This window comes from Ostrinia nubilalis, chromosome 13 (assembly GCF_963855985.1).
Source record: "Ostrinia nubilalis chromosome 13, ilOstNubi1.1, whole genome shotgun sequence".
In the NCBI taxonomy this organism is placed as follows: domain Eukaryota; kingdom Metazoa; phylum Arthropoda; class Insecta; order Lepidoptera; family Crambidae; genus Ostrinia; species Ostrinia nubilalis.
In genome coordinates, this window is record NC_087100.1 from 6924812 (window position 1) to 6948314 (window position 23503).

Sequence of the window (23503 nt, forward strand, 5' to 3'; positions counted from 1 at the left end):
AAAGTGTTAACGATAAAGTTTTATGACGAAAACACAAAATGCGATACCCTGGGAGAAGTTCTATCCCGGAGTAGCAATATTTCCCTACGATTTAAAAAGCATGAAAATTACACAGAGGATAAGGAGTGGAAGGATTGGCGAAAAGTTCTACTCACCAACCGACCGTTCTCTGCATACTCGTTCCACCCGTACTTCGATGACAAATTTATTTGGTTCGGCGGATTTATTAGTTTCCCGTAGTATCACGAATTTAAACGGCGGATTTTGACACCAATCGCGTAAACTTTAGGAAAACTTGCAGCAATAAATCCGAACGGCTGCGCCAGTCAGATTTCGGGAGCGGGGTGGAAGCTTTTTAAAAAGGATTATATTTAATTAAACTAAGTGATCACGTCCTCGCCGAGTTGGAGGCGATTTAATAATGATTTAATATTGTGGCCGATCGCAGTCGTCCAGTACGGTGTTTACAATTTAGTTCTGCTGACACATCTCTTATGTGAATAACAATTCTACGAATGCTTACACTGTAGAGTGGAAAGTGATGACTTATCTTGTTTAGTCTAGAGCAGAGGGAGCTGACGGATGCATAACTAGGTACATAATTATGTCCATTTTGCTTTCGTTTAATAAACGGAATGTAGTAGGGTAAACCGACAGTCATTGGACGCTGCCAGTCATTGGACAAAACAACCCTTGAATTTTCTTAAAATGAATATTCCTTCAAATAAAATTAATGTTACTTAAAAAAACGCCCTTTTATCTCCATCAGTCGAAATCTCTCAGTTGTTGAAATATAATTAATTCAGTAAAGCTATTTTTAATTCAGTAAATAACTGTCCAATAATTTTCTTAAGTGTCCAATGACTGGCAGTTTACCCTACTTTAAGTTAAATACCGTACTATCATACGAAGTTACAGCAGATATGATTTTGAAATACGCATGTAGATTTTGATAGTCTTACATGCTGATGACTCTACATTAATCATTCTTCCTTCATATTTGGAGTAGAAGGCTTTATTAATACAATTTAATCTGGGTTAACTTTTAAACATTATTATTATTTTAATTAGAATTTGCTACAACGATACCAATTGTAACGTCTCTAGACCACTATAAGTTTGATTAATATTGATGCTTAATAAAAAGCTAAGCGTCAATTCGAACATCAACCGATAAATTCTCGTCTATTCTGCATATCCACGAAAAATAAACACAAAATCCGCACGGCATAATTTCGATTTATCACCCAACATTAGAGAGGTAAGGGCTAGAATCCCCCGCCGCCCATAAGTTGACATTACCTCTCATTTCTTCGCAATGCGATAATGTAGGCATAAATCACAGACCGGACCGAAGGATCAAAGCCTATATATCAGGCTAATGCTGATATGATATGTTAAATAAATAGCCACGCCAGGATATTGGGTCGAGAATCGAAAATGAATGCGACAACACGCAAACAAAGTGAAATGTGGGATGTGTCGGGATGACGTGTGTTTATGTAGGTTCAAGATTTGGAAGAATCATTCTTGATAGAGGCGAGCGGTGCGGTAATCAGACAATGCCTACCTGTCAACGGTGTTGTTGGATGATAATTGTTAAAGGTCATGAATAAGCTTAAGAACTTTTTATTAATAAGGGGGTATTAATAAAAAGTTACACACCATGATGAACAGTGTTCATTGAACACTGGATTGAAATGGCATCTCCATTCTAAATGACAATTTAAACCAGAGTTCAATAGGGTGTTACTATTTGTATTAATAAGGGGGTAAGTGTTTTTGGAGTTATAATCACAACTCAACTGTTCTCGAGCGATTAGTAAGAGGTTAATAAAGTAAAATTAAAAAGTACAAAATTGTATTTGACCCAAAAATTACACGACTCTAGGAAATCCAGAATAAGAGATATACATAAAATAATTATGCATAATTTTGATCGAGCTTCAGAATCGACCGCAAATGTTCTGATTTTGAAAAGACCCGATAGTAATTCACATACGACAGCTTCAAGAATCGCCTCCCTTGGGTGTGTCGATTCACACTATCTACAAAAGAAATTACATGCCCCGCTCTATCAGTGGTGGGGGTGGGTGACGTCACAAGCCTCGAATAAATGTGATGGAAATTGGAGGATTTGTTTACCCATATTCTTCTCACTTTTGACACTAAAAGGCATCGCGGTAACGCCCTGTCTGTTCTACGTAACTATTTTCTATGTTTCTGTACAGTTATAGCTTTGTTCTTAGACTGTTGTGTACAAATAAGGTAACTTAATTATTGGAAAAATGTTACGTTTCAAAAAGACCGTATAATCAGATATGCACCTGCGAAGTTCGAATCTGGTCTAGTAGCAGAGCTCTGAACTATTGCGACAATTTTTATAAAAATCCTACTTGATTAAAGTATTCTAAGTAAAGAGACAAGAAATACAATTTCTTAATAACTTTGTACGGTTATTATTAATAACTCTTTTTTTGTTCTTCGATAACTATCTCCTTAAAGGCTAGAGTGGACAAAAATGTTAATAAACAAAAAGGTCAAAATGAGTGTTTGAAAAAACATTGCATGTCAGTTAACACCTTTGCAAGGGTCTGTATTTATGACACGAATCAAAATTTGCATGTTTTGAGCTCATTTATCATCATCTTCATCAGTCAATTTTTCGTCACTTAAACCTATGTTCATGCAAAAAATCAATTTTTCAGTTTTGTCAGATAACACCTTTATCCATTCACTCCTTCCAACACTCAATAAAGTACGTTTTCACACCCATTATTCATAAACGCATAGAAATTTAACACTGAGACGAGAAGCAACCCAAACTGGGCCCAATTCAATTTATTTAGCGATTTTCAGAACAAAATATTAGGGAGGCCTATTTATCAGAGTTCGGCAGCGGAGGCCATAGGGATGAGACACAACATTATCGAATAGTTTCAACGTATTACTGTTACTAATTGTTTATGATCCTCGCCAGTGTTCAATTAAAACGTCAGACTAATCGAGGATGTTATGAATAGAGCAGTCATAATGCGGAGATGCCTTTTGACCGAGTGGCTCCAAGCGGAGCTCGGAGGGGTTCCATTATTGTGTGGCTGTACTGAATATAATATTATGGAAGCTAGAAATATTGAATTTTCAGATAAATCCAGTTTAGTCTATAGCTTATTAATGACACGGTTTGATAGAGCTCGTAAAGCACTTTCAGGATAAGTAACCAGTTTCTCTATATCTTGTATAGTTTAGAAATAATCACTTATCTCTTCCACCCTGTATATTCCAGTTTCGTGTGGCCCCATTTTTAACCGACTTCAAAAAAGGAGGAGGTTAATGTTCGGCTGTATGTATGTTTTTTCTACTTGCATCCACTCTAGCACGAACTTCAGTAAGCCTTAGGTAGATTAACTTTCGCGTTCCATTTCACGGCTGCAGCATCGCAGCCGAAACGTCAAGCTGTGAGTACATAATGTAACTCATTAATAAACGTTGCGTTAAGACCCGTGTCTTACTATTTTAGTTAAGCCTTAAGTACTTTTAAGGAATATCGATACAACGTTAAATATCGCATGACGAACATTGTTCCCATCCCTAGCAAAGCGTCGCTAAACCAACACATCCATCGCGCGCGCACCTCACATACAAACTAGAATGCGATTTCGTAATATATTCCTGTGTCGTGTGCCCCCATTTTTCTATTCGCACCCACTCTGGCTAGGTGGGAGTAATGTTCTATTAGCCTTCTAATTTAGCAAAGAAAATGAGTTTATGGATACTTTTTTTTTGCTTTCGCGTTTACTAACGCCTCACTGTTCTAGTGGTTGGACAGTAAGGCTGGTACTGGGTTCGATACCAATTAAAAATAATTAGAATATTTTCCCATTTTGCGTGAAATTGCAGGCTGCAATCCACCCGGTTAAGCCATGTCAAACGCCCTTTGCGGTGCATCTGACACCAGGGTTGTCATCATCCATTTTACAATAAAACTGTTATAGCCCGATGTGCTAGTCGACTGTCAATATTTTTTAGAGTTCAAACTGTGACCACTTGACCAGTCTGTTCTAAATTTTATTTAGGTAGGTATCTGAAATGTGATTCTACTTTAGTGTAAGAGTTTTATTCATTTCACTTTAGGAAATCTTATGCTCTATGCTGAAATTGGCTTTATAAATATCACACAAATAAGACGATACTTACTTCTCTACATATGGAAATGAGGGTCACAAAAGACCAACTTTTGTTTCTGCACAAAAAACAAAACATTACCTAGGGCACTATTTAAGTTGTGAGCCTCGACAACATAACGTGTTGTTAGACGACATCTGATTTTTAATGAAAAGTTTGACATTTTTGACTACAACCTTATTCAAAACTTTTTATCATTTGAGCACGTTTTGTATTATTAACATTGAATTGAAAATTATCTTTACTACAAAAACATGGAATTGACTTGCGGAAATTTTCGCGCGAAGATTTATTATGACTTTCGACGTGGTTAATCAATACAAAACTGAAGCGGTCAGCTGAATTTCTCTTTTGGTGATAAAGATCTGTCCTTTACCATTGTAAAACGCTAGTTTAAGAAGTATAATATTGTATGTCATTGGCTCACCAGTGAACTTTGCGAAAGTCGTCCAAAATGACTAATAGTGGCGGAAAACATTGATGTTGTCAGAAAAATGGAAGAGAAACCTCGTCATGTGATATATTGTAGGATTGAGATAATCCTAGGCATTAATTCCACTAGCAGTAATAAAATATTGTATGACCATATTATGGTTAATACGTTTTTTTCTCGCTGGATGTCCCAAAAATTTTCAAACGCTCAATAGGACGCTTGAGTCGTTTAGTCCTTGAGAATGTTTGATAAATACGTTTAAAAAGCTTTAAGAGCCGTTTTTAAAATTGTGACAGTTGACGAATTGAGGATCTATGCATAATGATCCTGAAAATAAACAGCTATCGACTATGGAGGTGTTTTAAGATGAACCATTTCCAACAAAAGTCCCATGCGCTCGGAACACTTTGAAACTTACGGTCGCCTATTTTTCCGAAATATCCGATTATATGACAGAAACGTTACTAGAGAAATTTAGAATGGTTAATTCTTAATAGTAAACAGCCACTTTTTTTTCCAAAAGTCTTCAGTTTAATAAAGGAAACTGACCAGCATAGTCGAATCGCCATTCGTGACAAAAATGTGAGCTTTTACACGTCTCGTCAAACAACTGACTATTTGAACACTCAAAATATGAAATAAACAGGTCCAACGCTACAAAATTCTTGATTGGAATCTAGGCACTTCTTTTGGTACCCATATATTAAAATTAAATGCGTGAACAGCGATTTATGTAGCCAGAAACAACTGTCGGTGCGGTCAAAAACCATGCTTTGGAGGTGCCTCAAGCTGAGTGGAAAAAATGCTATGAAAAGTGTTTCGGACACATTAAAAAGTACATAAATCATGAAAGACAATACCAATAAACGCAATCAATACCATTTTAATAATAAACTACTTTGTTTTCATAGTTAGGCTCACAACTTAAATAGTGTCCCACGTACTAATTTATCTGCCTAATAATCATTGCGTATTTTACCCCTCCATAACATCATACAATGGCCATTCCCATAAAACTATTGTGACAACATATGACGACTATTTTCTATGAAATACTATAGTAGTCTCTAGTACCATCCATAATAATACCGCGTAAATTTGGTAGAGAGAGAGAGCTAATAAAGGGACGGGCGAGAGTCCAAAGTTATCTAAGAAGGCGTAAAATTTATGTTAATGACCGTCGCAAAAGGAAATAGCATAGCGTTAAACCAAAGAGAAGAAATCCCGGCGATAACGTGTCCCTGTTAAATGAACAAAGGGAGGGTAGTGTGGAAACGAGCGATAGAAAGCGTATGCGAAAACGTATGAGTTAATAATTAGGCTTCTTTTTGTGTCAAACTTCATTGTATGCATTTTGGTCAAAATTAATCGCGAGCACTAGTTTATCGCAAAATTGATTGCTGATGTTAATTAAATAATAAGCAAAGCAAGCCAATCAGCAAAATACCTACTTAATTTATCAACTAACATTACCAACAAAGCAAAAATTAAACAGCATCAAAAACAGGTAATAGCAGCAGCACAGATTGTGAAAATATTCCAGTATTTTATAAGACAACACCGTCATGTAGGTGTACCAACTGTCATAATCATGCTTACACTACATAATTATGCATATGTAGGTACTTTTCTTTGCTACCCCTCTATCCTTTATCGAAATTCCAACTTGGTCAGCCTGCAAAGTCGTATGCCACCACAATACTCCCCCGAAAAGTACAGAGCCACGCAAAAAACGTAGCTCGAAGCGAGCAATTCATTCGCTCCCATAACCGGTTATCGCCGGTTTATCATACGCCTGGGGCTCCCTGTAACTCCTCCCGAGATTATTTTAAGCTCAACCCTTAACGTCTGATTATGCCATCCTTGGTAGCCCTTGGCAGGGAACTGGGGTGCTGAAAATTGCCCCGTTTTATCTGTGGTCAAGAAAAATCCATTATCTTTATGCATGTGTAAAGGATGTAATGGAAAATGCCGTGAGGCATTAAGGAAAAGCTGGGAAATGTGTTTCAATGGAAACTACGACAACAGACAGGCTTCAAGTTTTTAACAACCCCCTTATCTGAGAGTTAAAAAGTCATTTGATCAAAATTACAATTAGCTTGAGTTAATTGAACGGATATACGGACATTATTATTCAAAGTAACCATTATGTAGCTGAGTCGTAAGTACTTTGTAATCTTAGATCATCTATGATCTGAGCTTGTTATAGAACACACAAGGTACGAAACACAGCTCCCTCTTAGGAGAATAGCCAAGAAAATTAACTATTTACAGACAACAGCACATCAAGCTAAACACTGTAGTCTTATGTAAGTTGTAATAGGAGCTATAATGCAACGAAAATTTAATCTGTTATGTTATTGTCTGTAAGATTTTGGATACATCACAGAATTTGTATAATTTCAAGTGGACACAGTGATGGAATACAAAACATTTAAAACCACGTAAGCTCACGACCAATGTAAATGAGATAGGGGCGAAACACATTCATCTCAAACAACGACAGAGTAAAAATTGCAACGGCCCCGGAAAAGCTTTTAAAGTCTTTGCATTTTTTGTGACCCTCCGGACAAAATTATATGGGAGGTCAGAGGGCAAAGTCTTTTGCATGATTGTGCCCTTACCGTTATAGGACTACCTATGAGGTTTAGTTTTGTTTGATGTCTTTTGGGTATTAGTTTTTTTTATATATATTTTTATATTCACGCAAATAGGTAAGTAAAGGTAGCCTTTCGAACCGCTACTTTCGAAAGGCTACCTTAAGGTACCCTTTCGAACTAAGCGTCACTGACGCAGCGTCTTTAGCTTTGGTCTTAAAGGTAGCCTTTGGAAGCGAGTTAGTGACACGGCGTTGGTGGCACAAGACCAAAGCTAAAGACGCTGCGTCTGTGACGCTTAGTTTTAAAGGCTACCTTTAAGCTAGTGAAAGCTATGTTTTGAAATATGCTTTTAATAATGCCAAGTAAACGTTGTTCAAAAACGAATTATTTAATGCTGTCTAAATTAGTTGAATAGTATTCCTACCAAAAACCACCTTAGCTCATAATATTACCTATTGTTTATTTTCGACATCTTACTTAGTATAGGCTTAAACTTTCAGAATGTCGACACTAACCCCGGAATAATGAATGATCTACAACAATAACAGTTCATTCATACCCATAATCCCACTACTTCCAAATAAAAGGAATTCCTTGTGCGAAAAACCTGGGGAAAAGAAATAAAAAAATATATAATAATTCAAAATGGCGTCTGGCCACTTAATAACTGGCTGACACCATTGGGAAATATAATTTAATTTTTCTGTATCTCCGTCTTTGTTTGTTTCTTGGGTAGTTGTGTTGGCATCCCTCTCTATTCCTCAGCTGACTCCCCCCAAAAGGAACTTCCGTTTGTTTTGGCGCAAGTACACTTTGGAAAGTAAGGGAAGAGCCTGGATGCGGGCAGCGCAGGACCGTTCATTGTGGAAAATCTTGGGGGAGGCCTTTGACCAGCAGTGGACGTCATTTGGCTGAAACGAACGAAACGAACGAAACGAACAAAACGAACACTTTGGAAAATTGTCCAAGTTGAAGCGCTCCGCACACTGAAGTATGGGCGACGCACGGCCCCACCCGTGTGAAAGCGAGTACGAGAAAGTAAACGAGATGGTGTTCACATTATGATGTCTTGGCCAATTTCCCGCATAGTGTACTTGCGCCGTTTGGGAGGTCCCGTGTCACCCAGTGTTCTGGACGGGAAATATTCGCGATATTGTGTAGGTATTAGATGATTTGTGTATGCCAATGTGTTCGTGGTTAGAATTTATGGCGCTATTACGCGTTATCGGAGTGTTTGGGCATCGGCTGACGACAATTAGGTGGGTTTTAGAGTTTTGTTGAGAAAATAAAGGATTACTTGAGACAATAAAATAATTTTGTTTTCTGTGATACGTTTTTAAAAATCTATAGCATTAACTTAAAAGTGACTGTCTAGGTAGATATCCTGCCTGCTTAGGGATAGGTTGTAAAAAACAGTTTATTTTCTGTCATGATTAATCCTAAAGCACAGCAGAATGAGATAGAATAGAACTAAGTTTTCCTTTAATGTATTTTTTACAAAATTTATACAGGTTTTCGTCATTATCAGAAATAAAAGACGGCTTTAGTTTATTTCAAATGTAATAATCCCTATACTTTTACACCTCAGCAATACCAGAAATGCAAAAAATCAGCATACAAACTAACCTCGTCGTAAAACTGAGTAAAAACTATATTTACCGAGGTCGCAGGGCAGGTGCGAGAGTGTAATATTCTAATGTGGGAAGAGCGACCTGCCATCCATAATAATATAACCCGCCCACCCCCCTGAAACTATGAAACGTAAATGTATGTAGGAATGTAAAAGAAAACAAACTTTAACTTTTATTTTTTAATTTCGTTGAAACGTTCAAATAGTGAAACGTTAAAATAAACCGAATGATAGGATTGAATGAAAGGTGCGAGGCTCGCTCTCTCTCGTCCCAACTGCCATGACGTGCAGGTGTGCTCCGCTAAAGTTATTAGAAATAAACGGTGTATTTTCACGAAACTGAAAGCTGAAGTTTCTCTTGAGAACCCCAGCCCTACAACTCCTCGTCCGGGATAACGACTTTCATCAGGGCTGGATTTCTTGAGATTGTACGACGGAAATAATCGTGGAGCGTGGCGTGGACGGCGCCATTACCGGCAATCACGAGCGGCAACGTGCAGAAATTGGCAACGTAAGGCGGCAGAGCACCAACGACGACGACGGCTTATTTTACGACGCTTTTGAAGAAGACAATATTACGACGACGATGGCTGAAGAAAGAAACGAAGATTATTCTAAAAACGACGACGCAAAAATCATTACCGGTCACTACATAATGGACGGTATACCTAAATTCACCGGCGATGAATTAACGTACTCATCAACGAAATGGGTGCAAGATATTGATGACAACGCAGAAATTTTCGGTTGGACAGGCCAACAGAAACTCATCATCGCAAGGAGGTCGCTCGCCGGAACGGCACAACTCTGGCTGAGAACTGAAAAGGTATTTAAGACTTACGACGAACTAAAGACTGCGCTACAGAAAGAATTCCCTGAAGCAATCAACGTCAAACAGATGCACGAGATGATGAGCGCGCGAAAAAAACGTGCAGATGAGACGTACTATCAATACATGCTAATCATGAAAGAGCTTGGCAGAAGGGCGAAGTTCCCTGACTACGTGGCTATCCAGTACATCATAGATGGAATATCCGATTTCGAGTCGAACAAACTACTATTTTATGGCGTGACGACGTATCCAGTACTTAAAGAGAAAATTACACTTTACGAGGCGTTCAAGCAAAAGACAAAAAAGCAAGATGCTACAAGACGCGATTCAAGACCGAAACCTGCGAAAGTGATATATCCTGTAACATCAAAAGTGCAGCCACGATGCTACAAGTGCGGCGAGTGTGGACATTTGTCGAGTAATTGCACGAGAGGCGTCAAATGCTTTCGTTGCAATTCATACGGCCATATTGGAGCAGAGTGCAAACGGTCGTCGAGCGCGGAGGTGAGTCATCCATCGACAAGCGGAACAAAGACCGAACGAAAATCGATGTTCGTTCACGGCTTCGATCGGACGACGCTAGGTGGCGCTGACGCAGCGAATGAAGCAAGTCGTATTTCCGATGACCGAATGACGAATCGAGAAACGTCAATGTCAACGAACGACGCTGACCGAATGATGACCCGAGAAACGTCAATGTCAACGTCAACGTCAGATTACTCAAGCGGTACTTCACTCATTCAGTGTCAAGATCGGCGTAGTGTCATGAACATAAACAATGGCGATGTTTTCCACAATAAATCAATTAAAAATGCGAAATTATGCGGTCACGAGGTAAAGTGTTTAGTGGATACGGGCAGTGATTTAAATTTAATCAGTGATAAACTGTTTAATAACATAAAATGTCATGTTTCAGATTTCGAAGGAGAGAAAATGTCTCTCATAGGATTGGGATCGTGTAAGGTGCACTCATTTGGTAAGTTTACAGCTAGTTTAGTTATCGATGGTCACAAGTATCATGTTTCTTTTCACGTGATTCCCACAGAGGTAATTCCATATCAGGTTATTTTAGGTCAACCATTTTTAGTAAACACAATAGTCATTGTGGACAGAGGTGAAGTTGAGGTTAGGCCACAGTTTTATGACAGTTCATATCAGATGTGTATGTTTTCTAGCTGCGAAGAACAGAGTGAAATCCCAGTTATCCAAGAGATTATCGACAGTTACAAACCACTGAAAGTGAAAGAAGCACCAATCAAGTTGAAGATAGTGTTGAAAGATGACATCCCAGTTTCACAACGACCACGAAGATTGGCTTTGGCCGAAGAAGCATTGGTGAAAGAGCAGATTGATGAATGGCTAACAAAAGGTATTATTCGACCAAGCTATTCGGAGTATGCTAGTCCTCTTGTGATAGTGAAGAAGAAAGACGGGAAAATAAGAGTCTGCTTTACCGGAAGATAAACCAAAAGATGGTCAAAGACGAACATCCATTGCCAGTGATTGACGATCATATCGACAAGCTGAGTAAAGCGAGAGTGTTCAGTACGTTGGATTTAAAGAACGGATTTTTCCACCTGCCAATAGAAGAAGAATCAGTGAAATATACAGCTTTTGTGACGAGCAACCCAGAAGGACAATACGAATTTCTACGTGCACCATTTGGGCTTTCAATTTGTCCAAAATATTTCACTAGGTACATCAACATAATTTTTTCTGATCTGGTAAGACGAGGCATAATTCTTATATTCATCGACGATGTAATTGTTTTAGCAGAGAATGAAAAACAGGGAATCGAGCGACTCAGAGAAGTACTGAAGGTTGCAGCTGACTACGGACTCGAGATTAATTGGAAAAAGACGCAGATACTGCAGAAATCCGTCGAGTACCTCGGACATGTTATCGAAAATGGAACCGTAAAACCATCTCCAGAGAAGACGAAGGCTGTTTCAAAGTTTCCTGTGCCGAATAATTTGAAAGAAGTACACAGTTTTATTGGACTTACATCACACTTTAGGAAATACATTCAGGATTATGCATTAATCGCAAGACCCTTGAGTGACTTACTGAAGACGGGTAATTTCTACTTTGGTGAAGAACAAAAGCAAGCATTTGAAAACCTTAAAGCGAAGTTATGCTGTGAACCTGTGCTGAGAATCTTCGACATGCATCTCGAAACTGAAGTGCATACAGACGCATCTAAATATGGTTATGCGGCCATATTGCTACAAAGAGACCCCAATGATGGAGGAATGCATCCGGTTCATTACATGAGTAGAAAAACAACAGAAGCTCAACAAAAGTGTAGCAGTTATGAACTAGAAGCGTTAGCGGTGGTGGAAAGTGTGAAAAAGTTTAGAAGATACCTCATGGGCATACCATTCAAGATCGTTACAGACTGCGAAGCTTTTCAGAAGACTTTGAACAAGAAGGATGTTTCTGCGAAGGTGGCAAGATGGATATTGTATCTACAGGATTTCGACTATAAAATAGAGCACAGAGCAGGAGAGAAGATGAAACATGTTGACTCACTCAGCAGGAATATTTGTTTTGTTACTCTAGAATTGCAAGCAAAGATAAAGAAAGCACAAGAAGAAGATGATCGTTTGAAAGCAATAAAACAAATACTCAGAGAGAAAGACTACGAAGATTATTATTTGGAGAATGATATTGTTTATAAAGGAATTGAAAAGAAATTAGTATTACCTGAAATCATGGACATGGAAATGATAAAAAGAGCTCATGGAATAGGTCATTTTGGAAAGAAGAAAATGAAAGATATCTTGGAACGAGATTATCACATTGATAAGTTAGATGAAAAGATGGAAAAGATTATCACGACATGCGTACCATGCTTATTGGCTACTAGAAAATCTGGAAGAAAGGAAGGATTTTTAAATGTAATCGACAAAGGAGACCTACCTTTTGATACACTACATTGTGATCATTTGGGACCATTGGATGCGACGAAGAAGCTGTACAACTACATTTTAACTGTAATTGATGCGTATACTAAATTTGTGTGGATCTATCCTGTGAAGACAGTTACAGCAAAAGAGACAGTGGAGAAATTGAAGTTACATCAGAAGGATTATGGTAACCCAAGACGTATTGTGACAGACCGCGGTACAGCCTTCACTGGAAGTGAATTTCAACAGTATTGTCAGGAAGAAGAGATCTCACATATTACCATCACGACAGGAATTCCACGTGGCAACGGTCAAGTCGAAAGAATGAACCAGATTATAATTTCAACTTTAGCTAAAATGTGTATAGAAGAACCCACACACTGGTACAAATATGTCAGCCAATTACAGAGAGTAATTAATAGTACTTACCAGCGATCTATCAACACTTCACCATTCGAACTACTTACTGGAACTCAGTTGAGATTAAAAGAAGATCTGAAAATATTAGAATATCTAGAAGAAGAGCATCGGAAGGAGTTTATAGAGAAAAGAGACAGTTTACGAAAAGAGGCAAAGGTACAGATTCTGAAAATTCAAGAAGAAAACAGAAAGACATTCAATAAAAAGAGAAAAGAAGGGCAGAAATATAGCGAAGGTGATATAGTGGCAATACAAAGAACACAGTTTGGAAATGCTTTGAAGCTAAGACAGAAATTTTTTGGACCTTATAAAGTGGTAAAACTACTTGGAAAAGACCGCTACGAGGTGGAAAAAATAGACAGAGGTAAGGAAGGGCCCATAAAAACTACAACTGGTGTGGACTGCATGAAGAGGTGGCCTTGACTTCGCTTTACCTGTGTCTGACTATTTTGTTTTTAGTTTATTCACTTTGAAATAATTATTTTAGACACCCCTCCTGGTGTAGTAAATTGCATTTTTCAAAATTCTTAACAATGAGTGCCACTTCCACGATGTCAACCTGTATGCTATTTGTTGTACTAATATTTCTTCTATAACATAACTTTAATTTTATTGTGGTTACACAACCCTAAGATGTAATTTTCTGTGTCATATCAATTTCATAAACTTACCTTATAAACTTTTAAAAAAAAAAAAAGTTAAATGTAACTTAAACTTATAAACTTTAAAAAAGTTGAATGTAACTTACCTTTTATAAACTTCAAAAAGTTGAATGAAACTTAACTTTTAAAGACTTCAAAAGTCGAATGTAACATATCCTTTAAAGACTTCAAAAAGTTTAATATTGTATACTTTTGTGTATATTTAGTTAAATCATTGAATAAAAAATGTACCTAAACTTGAAGCTAACAATAGTAACATGAATTGATAAAACGTTTAAGCTTACTTGATAATAATTACTTGAGTTAGAACTAGATTATTACCTGTGTAATACTGAAATTTACTTAAGTCTAGAATAAGTAACCATACTTTAACCTTTTTGTAGAGAGCTAGCAACACGATGAATGAAAAGAGAGATTTTGTTTGTTAAAGTTATCTAAGCGGATGTAGTTTGAGTATTATTATTTTATTTTAACTTGAAATATGCAGTTTTTCCTTTTGCAATGTATAATATAGAGTCGTGTAGATTGTAGAGTCAATGTAAAATGTAGAGTCATGTAGATTGTAGAGTCAATTTGAAATGTAGAGTCATGTTGAAATGTAGAGTCATGTCTAAATGTAGAGTTATTTTGAAATGTAGAGTCACTTTCTAATTCGTAGTCAATCTGAGGTCAGATTGAGTTGCAGGATGGCCGAGTTGTAGGAATGTAAAAGAAAACAAACTTTAACTTTTATTTTTTAATTTCGTTGAAACGTTCAAATAGTGAAACGTTAAAATAAACCGAATGATAGGATTGAATGAAAGGTGCGAGGCTCGCTCTCTCTCGTCCCAACTGCCATGACGTGCAGGTGTGCTCCGCTAAAGTTATTAGAAATAAACGGTGTATTTTCACGAAACTGAAAGCTGAAGTTTCTCTTGAGAACCCCAGCCCTACATGTACTTTTACCGGGCGACAGTTTTCCATAAGGAAAAATAGTTGGGATTATTTTGTTTTTTTTTACATGGAAAAAGATCTACGCTAATCGGAAACTCCTACCTGCTACCTAGATAGAACGAACTTACTAAGAAGACATCATTTTTAAATTCTTCAAACACATTTTCAGGAAACTGTGGACTTTGAAATAAGAATCGGAGGTTAATATGTAAAAAGCTTCTATGTAAAATTATGTAAAAGATATTTAAATTGAAGATATCAAATCTCCGCATTAATGTTTAATTTTATTTTAAGTTCTTTTGAGACTCAAAAAATATTTAATAAACATAGTACATTTTAATTTTCTTAAAAGCGCCATCTAGCTCAATATGTGCGAAAGTCATGAAAAACAAGGTACGGTAAAAGTTACGTCGTGCTTTTAGTTCCCGATTTCAAATAGAGTTTTGATACCCGGATAGATGGCGCTTTATACGAAGATCATTGTATAGGGAGTTTAATTATATCAAAATATTTTTATTTTTATTTTATTCCATACTTTTTTGTGTCTGAACATTTTATAAACTACTACCTATTAACTAGGGAAGCATTGTAAATAATTATTGTCATTTTATTGCCCTGATCGAGGTTCTTTACATTCCATAATATTACACCTAGTTTTTATTTTCAGTGTAAATAAATGAAAAATCTTGGGTAGCAACTGTTACGAGTATCAACTACATCCTAAATTCCTAATGCTCTTCATCATAAAATTTGCCCGAACAAAGTGAACTCGACTTCTCGAGTCGAGCGTTATTTGCTGAAAGATTGAAGGCAAATCCACATTTATCACTGTTATATCTTTCCTATTGTTGCTACAACTGAACGCATGATAACTTACTCTGTAACAATAAACGCGGCTTGTAACACGTTTCAGTAAATAAAATAATTAGTATAAATCGTATATTGCGCAAAATACAAAAAATAATTCTCAACTGGTATTTCCCGCTATTCAATATTGTATAAAAGAATAAAAACCGCAAAAAAATGAGAAACGCAACGCCAGTGTCTCCAATATACTTCAATGTGGCCGAATATTGTCTCTTCGGAATCAATTTGGGTGTAATCATAGGATTAATTCTATATTTCAATATAGTGAACCGTAAATATAATTCAGTGAATGGTTTTCTATTTGGTGGCAAAAATATGTCCGTTATATCGATTTCTTTGGCTTTAATTTCGAGGTAAGTGTCTATAATAATGCACTATATTCATTTAAAATAGCTCAATGAAATAAAAAATAAAAATATCTAAGATAAGTTTTTTTTAATGGACTATTCGTATTCATTTACAATTTTCACTATTTCCAGTCACTTGACTAGCATCACATTGCTTGGTGTACCAGTAGAGATATATCTGAGAGGCACGCAATATTGGGCCTCGGCTCTTTCTTTAATTATCGTGACATTTCTTACTGCAGTCATTTATTTGCCGGGTAAGTCATTACAAAAAATATTATTATTATTACTCATACTCTCACAGTTAGTGAGCAAATTGAGTTATCAGTATTTACATAAGATTGTGAGGTAGACGTAGTGTTCAATGAGCTGAAATGTTATTGTGTACATTCGAAATGACATAGGAATGACATGTAAACTTACTAGTAGTACTTGCTAGAAGTACTAGAACTTCTACTCATAATTTATTGTGTATTGTAGTTTGATATTTCCAATATTGCGTCCGATTTTTTTGCGCTCTATTATTTTGGGTTTAAATGCCACATACATACCTACATTCAAAATATTGTTTTTTTTTTTTATATTGGCATTAAGATACTGGTAAAACTTTTAAGGGACAGAATAATAGCAAATGTGTTAATCTACCAAGAAAAATATTACCTCCTTGTCTTATCTTATACAAAGATTTATAATAATGTTCTGCAAATCTGCCTCCATTGTTATATTCCTGAGTTATTGCTTAGCACTAGCATCAACAAACCAGAACTAAGATCATAATACCTTATGCGATTTAGTAGCGTGACGCCAATTTAATGGATGTTGATAACGAAAGACGCCTTGTTTGTTTAGTTAAATTAAAATGCCTACTAAATACCAAAAGTGCTGTAAACTCATATTATATCACCATCATCATCAGGTCAATAGTCTTCAATGCAGAGAGGAACACGACCCTACCCAATTTACAATTTGACCTTCCACACTATTCAGGCAGGTGGGTTCGGGAGACCTGATGTTCACTTAAACACACCAGTAGTTACCTCTTACGACATCCACGGGGAGGATGGGAGTAGTCTTAATTTACTCTTCCTTTCAATTTCAGTATTCCACAAATTGCAACTATCATCAAGTTTCGAATATTTAGAAATAAGATTCTCGACACACACTCGAACGATTGCTGCTGTGTTGTTTGTCATAAGTAAGCTGATGTTGCTTCCAATTGTACCTTATGTGCCAATGATGGCTTTTAGATTAGGTAAGTGAGTTCCTAAAAACCCCATTAAAATGCATTTCATAGAGTTCAAATTCAAACAACGAATATTTTATAAATTTTCAGTTACCAATCCTCTAGCAGGCCACATAACAGCAGTGACTTGTGTGGCGTGTGCTACCTTCATTGCTGTTGGTGGCTTACGAGCTATAGTTAGTATCGGCATAGTAACCACATTTCTGGCTCTAGCTGGAACTGCTCTACCAAGTGGCTTAGCATTATTACCAATGGGCTTCAAAAGGATGTGGGAAATTGCCAGCCATGGTGGTCGTCTAGTATTTTACGAGTATGTTATTATAATTTTTTAATGGCGATTTCTTCATTCAGTCATAGAAATTTATATTGGTTTGTTACCTTTTTAGCCCTGACCCAGAAATGGCCCATCACACGTCATTCTTTGTGGTGACTTTAGCTCTCAGTACGAATTGGCTATGGAAAATAGCTCTAAGCCAGTCGTCTCTACAGAAGCTCCTGGCTGTACCTACGATAAGCAAGGCTAGGTTATGCCTGGCCTTATCGTGCCTTGGAGTCATCTTGATGAAATTGCTCTCTTGTTTCCTTGGACTGGCGTTATATGCCTGGTTTGCTGGATGCGATCCTCTGCTTACGGGGCAAGTTAAAAAACATGAACAGGTAACTAATAATACCATCTCCATTTTGTCATCTTTTTGTTAAATTCATACTATTTTTTTTAAAGAATTATTTGTTATATTTAGTTGCAATATTTTTTGTTTAAATATTTTTACAGCTTGTACCGCAATTCCTTAACAATTTATCCGTAATGTTTCCCGGGATCTGCGGAATTTTTATAATCTCCATTTTTAGTGCTACTACTGGGTGAGTTCCGCTAGCTATCGCATCATTTAGATCCTGAAGTAAATTCTTAGACGTTACATAATTTTTTATTATTTACAGGTGTATTGCATCTTTAATAAATTCAATCGGAGGGGTTCTTTTTGAAGAATTCATTCGGCCCTGGATGCCACAAAATACAAATGAACTGGCATGCTGTAAGATTATGAAGGTAAAAATTTTATTCTTTAATGACGCTATATTAGTTTTAATAATGCATCTAGACTTTTACCGCGACTTCTTTAGAATATAATTTTTCTTAAAAGTAGCTTGAGACTTGAGTTAATCTGAGGTAACATTGTAAAATTCATTAGTCCAGGTACTTAGACTCAAAAAAATAATGAATCAAAATTGATTTTTTTTTCATAGCAAGTGATAAATAAAATAATTACCTATGCATTACCAAAAAGTATTGTCATTTCAGGTGCTATGTGTTCTGGTCGGGTTATACTGTGGAGGTGTAGTCTGGTTTGCTAAAGAGCTGGACCGCCTCCAGCATGTGGCTTCAGGAGTGACTGGTGTGACAGCTGGCACTCTCCTTGGCCTGTTCACTTTGGGCATTGTCTTTCCAAGAGCTAACTGTTCGGTAAGAAGATTAATATTTCACTTCTCATTCAAAAATCATTTCACACTTATTTATCAAAATATCGTGTTCCAATATTGTTTATGTAAAGGCCTGTTTCAATATTTATAGTTATGTATTATAATTTGGCAATTATATTGTAGATTGACTATTTCAAATAACCGATAATCCCAATCCCAACTAATATTATAAATGCGAAAGTAACTCTGTCTGTCTGTCTGTCTGTCTGTCTGTCTGTCTGTCTGTCTGTCTGTCTGTCTGTCTGTCTGTCTGTTACGCTTTCCCGCTTAAACCTCGCAACCGATTTTGATGAAATTTGGCATAGAGATAGTTTGAGTCCCGGGAAAGAACATAGGATAGTTTTTATCCCGGTTTTTGAAACAGGGACGCGCGCGATAAAGTTTTTCTGTGACAGACAAAATTCCACGCGGGCGAAGCCGCGGGCGGAAAGCTAGTATGACCATATTTTTTATATTATTATGTGTTTATATCAGACATTGTTAGATTTATGTAAACCTGGATTTTTTTTTCTTCAGAAGAAACTGTTCTTACGCGCCATCTATCGCACTTATATTGTATTACATAATACCATCTTTCGAGTCAACGAGCTTTTCCCAAACAACTTCATCTATTTCATTTATGCAGTACTACTTCAAAGTGAGCTTAAGCCATGAGCGTGCATTTTATTTGATAGTAATCTAACTAGATGGCGTTAAATATGATTTTGTTAAAAATTTAGTTGATTTTTCCTTTTGATTTTTGATGTTTATAATTTTATTTCAGGGTGCTCTCAGCGGCTGCCTCCTCAGTCTGATGCTGTGCGGCTGGCTGTTGATCGGTGCTGAGAACGCCTTGGCCACTGGAGCCTTGACTTTCCAAGGGAAACCGTTGGCCACTTCTGGATGTGGGAAGGCTAACTTCACCCATGCATTGGCTAATTTAACGGTTGTGCCTATTGCTGCGTAAGTACTTACCTAACGACAATGCTCATATTTTTGTGTGTCGTAGGTGTGGTTTTAAAAAAAATATGTAGTTTGATATCTTGTGCCTACATGATATTGGTAAATGAGTTTTCATGTAGGTATGAAGTAGAAACTGACGAAAACTTAAGTACCTTAGACAACATAGTTTTTAGACCCAAGCAAGCAACAATCGAGAGTAGGTAAATTTTAATATCTTCTCTACATAAATATTAAAATCCAGCTTATAACAACTCAATTAATGTTTGCTTCCAGTGCGTTTTGGTGGAGACAGCTCCACCAAAGTCAAGCGATTTTTACCAAAAGCAAATCCCTATTGTGCGGTTATTCATTCAAACGTCCTATAACAATAGTTCAGATTCATAACAGGAGTCGTTAAGTTAATAAATGGCCGCAGTTATTTGCATTTAAAATAAATCATGCAGTGACCAGTCGTTGCAGATGTTGGTTTTCTATGGCCCCCGAACTTCGATCTGGCAGGGATCCAAACTGCTGACCCACTTCTGTAATGAAGTGTCATCTATGTCATCTATACCACTTGATATCAAAGAAATGAACATAGTTTTAAAGGTCAAAGATAGAAGCTTTTTAGACGTGGATAGAGGAGGAATTACTAAACCTTTGAAATTATTTAGAACATTCGTGAAGATGCAATCGTTTAAAAGTTCTCAAATAAATACGGACGTTACAAAAGTAAATATTTATAGCCTTTCGTTGTACTTCTTAAGACTTTAAAATAACAAAGAATTAGACGTCTACCTAAAAATTTAATAATAAATGTGCTGAAATCTCTCTTCTTGGCACCTTTTTTGTTGAATATTTATATTATGAAAATTGTTGAGAACTTGTACCTACAAAAAATACAGATTTCAGTAAGTACAATCCAAATCATTGTTTTGATGGAATCACCATTTAAAAGATTCCTACTTTTAAAATGCGATTACTAAAATACTTCAACATAAGAGTCGATGTCATGACTTTCGAATCTTGAATCCAAAATCTTAAAAAATCTATGTCGAAAATTCGTTTATGCGAGAGCGCTCCGATTCTAAAATATCGTAGGTAGCAAAAATGCCGGCGACGTCTTACTAAACGTTGACAAGTAATTTTATATCCTGGCAAGTGCAGTATTCGCTTTAGCTACTAAAAAGTTACTTATCCATTCTTACAAACCGTACTTTATGACCGCAAATGAGTTCACACTCGTTTAAGAGTTCCCCACAAAGTTTTAATCTCTTGCAACTTTGGTGATATCGAGCTCACTTTTATTTTCCCCCTTATTAAAACTTTCCCCATATTACTATTACTCGATTCTTCTACTTTTATGACTTTTGTTCTAGATTCTTTTCTGTGGTTATTCTATAACCGCACGATATCTTTACAGCTCCATAAACCCCAACGGATCTTCGTAAGGTTCATAGTTTTATGTACACTAAAGAATACTTTATAAGGAGGAATTCGCCGAAAGTGTATCTAAAACGAGACTGATGTCGGATGAGCCTGTAGACCTTTTCGGGACTTTGTTTCGTTCTTGTGCTATTAGTACACCTTTTACCTCGTGTAACCTTGGTTCTGAATACCTTACTTCTTATGTAGTAGGTTTTTGTGTATTTTTATTTTTTTCCCTTTGAAGACGTCGAAATATATTCGCTTCGTTTGTTTTAGGAATCTGTATCCATCGAACATCAGTAAATGGACGTCTTTTTTATGTCGGCTTTAATATAAATACGGGTTTTAGTCTTATTTATTTTTATTCATACAGTATTTACAGTTGGTAGTCATTACTGTATGTTTCGTTCAAAATCGTATTTTAACTTAAGTACTACAATGCAATGGGTCTGTAGTTAAAGCGAAATACGATTTACCCTAAAATTAAATTTAACCTGAATTACCATAATGTGTATCTGCGAATTGAAGATCAGTCGCAAAATTATCGTAAATATAGGGTAATTGCGCCGGTTTTCCGTCCAGCTCCTGTTTTCGTCCATTTGACCGACTTGCCACAAACAAATACGGTAAATTAAAATACAAACCTAACTTTCCGTGCAAGTTTGGACTTGTTACAATCTATAATATCTAAGTAACAGTTCTGCCTGCATGAAAATGTAATTTGACAAGTAATAACTCCAAAAAAATCTACGGAAGTTGCTGCTGCACACAGGTGAATGGAAAACGTCGTCAAGTTAGAAAAAAAACGTGCCGGTAGGGAACTTTCATGATATGTTTAATTACTGTTTTAGCTACTTTACGTAATGTTTTTGGCACGTATGTCTAATTATTAGCATAATAAACACTATTTTAAGGGTTTATTAAAGTTTTTGTATAGAAATCATAGATAATTAAGTGGACTAATACTAGCATAACAATTTTGCAAGATTTTGGTTTTCGTCCACGTGGACGGAAACCCTGACACCTAGTTAATATTTTTAATAATCATTTTACTTCAATGGACCTACAAAATACAATGTCTTTTCTTCCAATATGATCTTTATTGCTATTACATTAAACATTTTAGTTTACGTCCACTTTTTAACAGTGATAAACCCATAAAAACCGTTAAAAAGATGTGGACGAAAATAAAAAACAGCTTTAAACGTTGTTGTGTTTTCGTCCATGACGTCATGAGCAAGCACTGGGGTGGACGAAAACCAAAATTAGCTATTCCTGTAGATTAGTTTTCGTCCATTTGTCCTTCGACCTATTGCAATATTTTCCTAAATTTAGGTAAGAAACTTATTTAAATCTTTTTGATATCATTTGAAAGCTAACAAAATTACCTTTCAAATTATTATATACCACAATCCATAGTTACTGTATTGTAGAATTGGTTTTAAGTTAATAATTCAACTACACCCTTTTTTCTACACAGTGGTCGAAAACTAGCGTACACTAGGACGAAAACTGATTTTTTTGGACGAAAACTAGTAAAATCGCCTCTTTTGCATAAAATATTTTTTATAAAAAAACCCGTGGTATTTACTTATTGTCACATAATTTTAACGTAAAGTAGACTATATAAGGACTAAAATGACATATGATACATATGAGTAAGGGTATTTTAAGATATTCATTTCGCATCACAAAGTTGGCAACTCCGATAACTGGACGAAAATTAACGCATGGTGATGATGATGATGATGAAGTAGGGTACTACTTCATCATCATCATCATCACCATCATTTCAGTTCATTTCAGCCATAGGGTGTCCACTGCTGAACATAGGCCTACCCCAATGTTTTCGTCGGTCCACCTTGTGGGTGGAAGGCCCACGCTGCGTTTTCCGGTACGCGGCCTCCACTCCAGAACCTTGCTGCCCCATCGGCCGTCCCCGTCAGTTCTGCGTACCTACCATGTGCCCTGCCCATTGCCACTCCAGCTTGCTAATCCGTCCGTAAATATACTTGAATCTTCTTAACCATTAATAATTAATTCATCCATTTTTATTTTCAGGACAAAACTGCCTACAAAACCTCTGCAGTCCCTCTTCAGGATTTCCTTCACCTACTGCCCTTTCACCGGAGTGATTGCTGTCCTCCTCATAGGAGTACCCATGAGCTACCTCACCGGCAAGTCCAGGACAGAGTCCATGAACCCTGATGTCTTCTGCCCCCTTACACAGAGTTTATTACACAAGTCCCAGTTTAGAAGTCCCTCTGAGTCTTTGGAGGTTCGAGCCCCTGACACGCAAGAGGTGTACGTGGCGTTGGACGAAGCATTGAAGCATTTGAAAGAAGTTATAGATCGGTAGCTTTGTATTTTTTTCATAAAATTAATAAAATAAGACAAGCTAATCAAAACAAATCATTTATTTTAGACATAATCCATGAAGAGTGTACAGACACTTTTAACATTTTTATAATTTTAATTATCATAAAACTTACAAACTACGACATAATATGCAGCCAAAGCCACTACGTCATAAAGGGACAGTATATTCGTCCAGCTAACTCGAAGAATGACACGGATTAGCATCGAGGCTATTCACTAGCTCTGTCAAAGCTTA

At 36.6% G+C, this 23503-nt stretch overlaps 2 protein-coding genes across 3 annotated transcripts in view; both read left to right on the forward strand.

Moving 5' to 3' along the window:
* LOC135077479 (sodium-coupled monocarboxylate transporter 2-like) overlaps positions 1-23278 on the forward strand; it is a 43048-nt gene extending 19770 nt beyond the window's left edge. Inside the window, exons 1-10 of one of the 2 annotated variants that reach the window (XM_063972031.1) lie at positions 15474-15824; positions 15951-16075; positions 16918-17070; positions 17152-17371; positions 17448-17718; positions 17834-17922; positions 18001-18109; positions 18362-18523; positions 19304-19482; positions 22951-23278. In XM_063972031.1, the coding sequence (XP_063828101.1) occupies positions 15628-15824; positions 15951-16075; positions 16918-17070; positions 17152-17371; positions 17448-17718; positions 17834-17922; positions 18001-18109; positions 18362-18523; positions 19304-19482; positions 22951-23248 (1803 nt within the window). In that variant the 5' untranslated portion in view covers positions 15474-15627 and the 3' untranslated portion in view covers positions 23249-23278. Of the gene's footprint in view, positions 1-15473; positions 15825-15950; positions 16076-16917; positions 17071-17151; positions 17372-17447; positions 17719-17833; positions 17923-18000; positions 18110-18361; positions 18524-19303; positions 19483-22950 lie in introns of those variants that run through there. The other variant, XM_063972032.1, reaches the window with a different exon arrangement.
* On the forward strand, positions 9435-11135 carry LOC135077252 (uncharacterized). The gene is made up of 2 exons (XM_063971790.1): positions 9435-10514; positions 10597-11135. Exons 1-2 carry the CDS (start codon positions 9435-9437, stop codon positions 10624-10626), a joined length of 1110 nt encoding a protein of 369 aa, XP_063827860.1. The 3' UTR covers positions 10627-11135.
* Positions 23279-23503: the final 225 nt, after the last annotated feature.

Excerpts from the sequence above, each read along its gene's own strand:
- LOC135077252 (XM_063971790.1), top strand. The coding sequence starts at position 9,435 with ATGGCTGAAGAAAGAAACGAAGATTATTCTAAAAACGACGACGCAAAA. Across the intron at positions 10,515-10,596 it reads CGAAATTATGCGGTCACGAG|ATTTCGAAGGAGAGAAAATG; the intron begins GTAAAGTGTTTA and ends GTCATGTTTCAG.